General features: G+C 38.7%; 1 protein-coding gene across 1 annotated transcript; it reads right to left on the reverse strand.

Moving 5' to 3' along the window:
- Positions 1-344: 344 nt before the first annotated feature.
- Positions 345-4,004, reverse strand: LOC106392052 (cytochrome P450 76C2-like). Its single transcript, XM_013832831.3, has 3 exons — positions 3,350-4,004; positions 2,026-2,548; positions 345-1,859 (listed from the first exon to the last, which is right to left on the reverse strand). Exons 1-3 carry the CDS (start codon positions 3,739-3,741, stop codon positions 1,248-1,250), a joined length of 1,527 nt encoding a protein of 508 aa, XP_013688285.1. The 5' UTR covers positions 3,742-4,004; the 3' UTR covers positions 345-1,247.

The following is a 4,004-nucleotide window of genomic DNA, read 5'->3' on the forward strand; positions in this document are numbered from 1 at the left end:
GAATCGATGGGAGAAATTGGTGTATATGTATACGCAATGATGCTCTGGTTTGCGTCAAGACAATTCTTTTTAGTCCTTCTGATCATATTATAGAAGTATGGGAATGATGATGCTTTCTTTTGAACAAAACTAAAATTATTAACCACGAGGTGATGGTCTAATGGTAGGCGGACTTTGGATTACTAAGTAACCCGGTTCAAAGGCATCGTACTATATTTCACCTTGTGGTCACCCGGATATAAGACTATTTTACGGTCAATTTGAATATCCGGAAAGTCCATTTGTGGGTCGCACCACCCCTATGGAGATTAGTCCGGTTTTTTTCATGGACCCGAGATACTCCATGGTAAAAAAAATTACAATTATTGTAAAAAGATTGCCTTGAATAAATTTGACAATCATTTAAAAAAAAAAAATTCACTGATAGACCTTGACATGTAACCCATAAGGTCAAACTTATTCAGTTCGTGAAACTGTATTCGTACATATAAAAGAAATATATATAAACAGCCGGCCGCCAAGACCTTGTTCTCAGATCTGCCACAGTCTCCCCGGTGGTTTGGCTTCCGCCACCGCCGGGGGAGGCTCTTCGACCTCTTTCTCTTATGTGTCATGTGTTTCCGGTGTTATGCTAGAGCAAGGAAGGTGTGTTGGCTCCTTTTCTGGATTGGTCTCTAGTTTGCTCCAGCCACTCCTCTCGTTTTCACAATGTTCAGTTTTTCTCGTTGATGATGGTTGTCCGGCCAGATCTGGGGAGTGTACTTCGAGTCTTTGGGAGAGGTCTCTGGTTGTTTCCATATCTAGTTTTGTGTTCCTCTGCAGTATCCAGTTTGTGGTGGTCTCTGTCAACTGTGGGCCGGCTATCTTCTGCGTTGTATTGTTGAGAACTCCTACAAAGCAGCGGTTAATCTTTCTCTCTCCAAGTTGATCTTGGGTCTTTGAAGTTTGGCCTTCGGTGTTGAGATAGTGTGACAATGGCGATCCAGCGGTCTGCTTTCGGTTCTTTGTGATGGAGAGGTTATCTGTCTTGGGAGAGGTGGACTCTCATCACCGTGAGTCGGACTCTCTCGCTCTCACATTCTCATAACCTTTTTGGGTTTTTGTATTTATTTCTTACCCACATGTGTATGGGATGAGTCTATAGATGCCTACCGGTGTCTTTTTCTTTGAGTTTTAGTTCCTGGCCTATTTGGTCCAGAGTTGTAAGGATACTTTGATTGATTACAAATATATACTACAATGGCTAATTAATGGTGTTTCCTGACGGGAACGGCATGTAACGGGTTGGTCTTATGCAATGTGAGACCAAAGGTCTCGTCCATGTCCAAGTCCTCAGAAGTGACGCCGTTTGGAAGCTTCCAGTCAAAAGAATAGAGAAGCGAAGCAAGCATGAGAGGCACTATCTTCACAGCCAAAGGCAATCCTGGACAGATTCTTCTTCCGGCTCCAAACGGTGTCAGCTCATAATCTCTACCTCTAACATCAGTCTCTTTACCTAAAAACCTTTCTGGCTCAAACCGGGTCGGATTTTCCCACACGCTTGGATCTCGTCCTATGGCCCACACGTTCACCAAAACTTGAGTGTCTTTAGGCACCATGAACCCTAGAACCTCCACATCTGATTCTGCTTTTCGTGGGACGAGTAAGGGAGCAGCTGGATGTAACCGGAAAACTTCCTTCACAACTGCTTGTAGATACGGCAGTTCAGAGATATCAGACTCTTCGACAAACCCTTTTTGACCAAGCACACGATTGATCTCAGCTTGAGCTTTAGCCATTGTTTTAGGGCTTCGAAGTAACTCTGACATTGCCCATTCCACGGTACTAGAGTTTGTGTCCGTGCCCGCTCCAAACAGGTCCTGAAATATGAATACAAATGATATATTATTTTTGTAAAAATATATATATATATACTCCTATTGCCTTGTTTAGGCGTACTAGTAGAGCCCCTCACGCATTTTTTGTCTGCTTCATTTTAAATCTCGAATCATATGATTCTAGCGTATGCAATATGGTAAGACTTACCAAGAGAAGGTGTACAAAGTCGTTAGTGTTGAGCTCTACTTCATCTTCTTTAGTGAGGTCGAGAAGCGCATCCACGAAATCGTGGGTGGATACATTTTCACGGTCATTCCTTAATGATCTTTTTGCTATTTTTGCATCGATGAACTCACGGAAAACCCTAAACAACTTTTCTGAGGCAACCTTCATAGCCTTCCTATTACCTTGCATGTCAAGAAACCCCAAAAATGGAAAGTAGTTAGCAGCGTCTGGATTTCCGATAGCTTCCATGACACCGATCACCGCATCCTGAAACTCATTGGAATTTTTCAAGTCGTAGCTACCGAGATCGACAGAAAACAGAATGTTGGATATGATATTAAGAGCTGTGATGAATGATGCACGAGAAATATCAACAGGTTCATCTCTCTCGCTGCTTTCATTCATGAAGTTCACAAGTTCCTTCACTTTGTTCAACCTCAAGGCTTTTGTGGCTTCGATACGCTGCGGAGAGAACAGTAGAGTGACCGATAGTTTCCTCAGCAGCCTTAGGAAACAACAACAACAAAAAACAGAGACAACCACTTATTAGACAACTGCTTTTGGATTAATATTACGTAATCGCATAAAATGCAGAATTGAATCGCATGTTTTATTAGATGTACAGATTCGAGGTATATTCAGAGAATAGTAAGTTTTATTGTATTTTAGTTATTAAACTTAATCGCCGAATGACTTAACTGGCATAGAACTCTGTGATTGTTATAATGATGCAAAATTTATTACTCCCTCCGTTTTTTAATATAAGTCGTTTTAGAATTGTGCGCATAAATTAAGAAAATCATTAATTTTTTATATTTTCTAAACAAAAACATCATTAATTATTTATCTAACCACAAATCAACCAATAATAAAATAAAAGATATATTATCATTGTTCATATAACATTAAATGTTAATAAATTTTACATAAAAAATCGAAAACGTCATATAATTTAAAACATAAAAATTTCTCTAAAACGACTTATATTAAAAAACGGAGGGAGTAGTTATTAGGAAAGTTATTACCATGATAAATTTAGAGTAGTTTCTCCAGGTTATTCATTAGATTTTAATCTAATTTATACAAAATTCATTATTTGTCTAGCAAATTTCTTACAACATAATAGAATAAGAAATCTTACTTATACATTTGTTCAAAAAACAAAACTTACTTATACACAAATATAATAATTTTCTTAATAACTACAAAAAAAATATTCTAGGGGTAATTCTGGATTTCTCCTAACAAAATTGGCATATTTTTGAGAAAATCAAAAACTGATAAATAAAGTTGATATTAATTATACCTCCAACGAGCCGACGGAGGGAGCCAGGCAACGGAAACCTCGTGGTGATTGATGGAACGTATCGAGTTAGTGGAGCTGCGCCAAGACAAGACTTGGTCATGTGTTCTTAAAACCTCTCTTGCAGCTTCTGGCGAAGTTATGATTACTGTGTTTAAGCTTCCAAACTTAAGACTCATTACTGGTCCATAAGTTTTTGAGAGGTTGGCAAATGAATGGTGTGGGTTTTTACCGACAAGGTGAATGTTTCCGATGATAGGTAGTCGTGGAGGTCCAGGAGGCGTTGCTGCGGCCTCAAAAGATTTCCTTCTTGATCTTGTTGTACAGATGATAAGAAAACATGATAAGATAAAGCAAAAGAGGAGGAACAGAGCTTGTCCTAAGATGAACTCCATCCTTTTTTCTCAAACGATATTTTTCTTGAAATGAAACATCATGCTTCTAACCATTTAGTTATATATTAGTGTGCAAGAAGCAAATATTTCTACAAACTCTGTATTTATGGTCCAAATCCATCGTTTCGGTGAGGGGATCTGACATTTGTCACCATATGTCAAAACCCGTCATTTTTGAAAAAATCAAACTACTGGCGACCAATCACAAGAGATACGTATATACCTAAAACTTGGCTCATTGTAAACGGTCGTGTTTTAAAAGA

The sequence above is a fragment of the Brassica napus genome, chromosome C4 (assembly GCF_020379485.1).
Source record: "Brassica napus cultivar Da-Ae chromosome C4, Da-Ae, whole genome shotgun sequence".
Lineage (NCBI taxonomy): Eukaryota > Viridiplantae > Streptophyta > Magnoliopsida > Brassicales > Brassicaceae > Brassica > Brassica napus.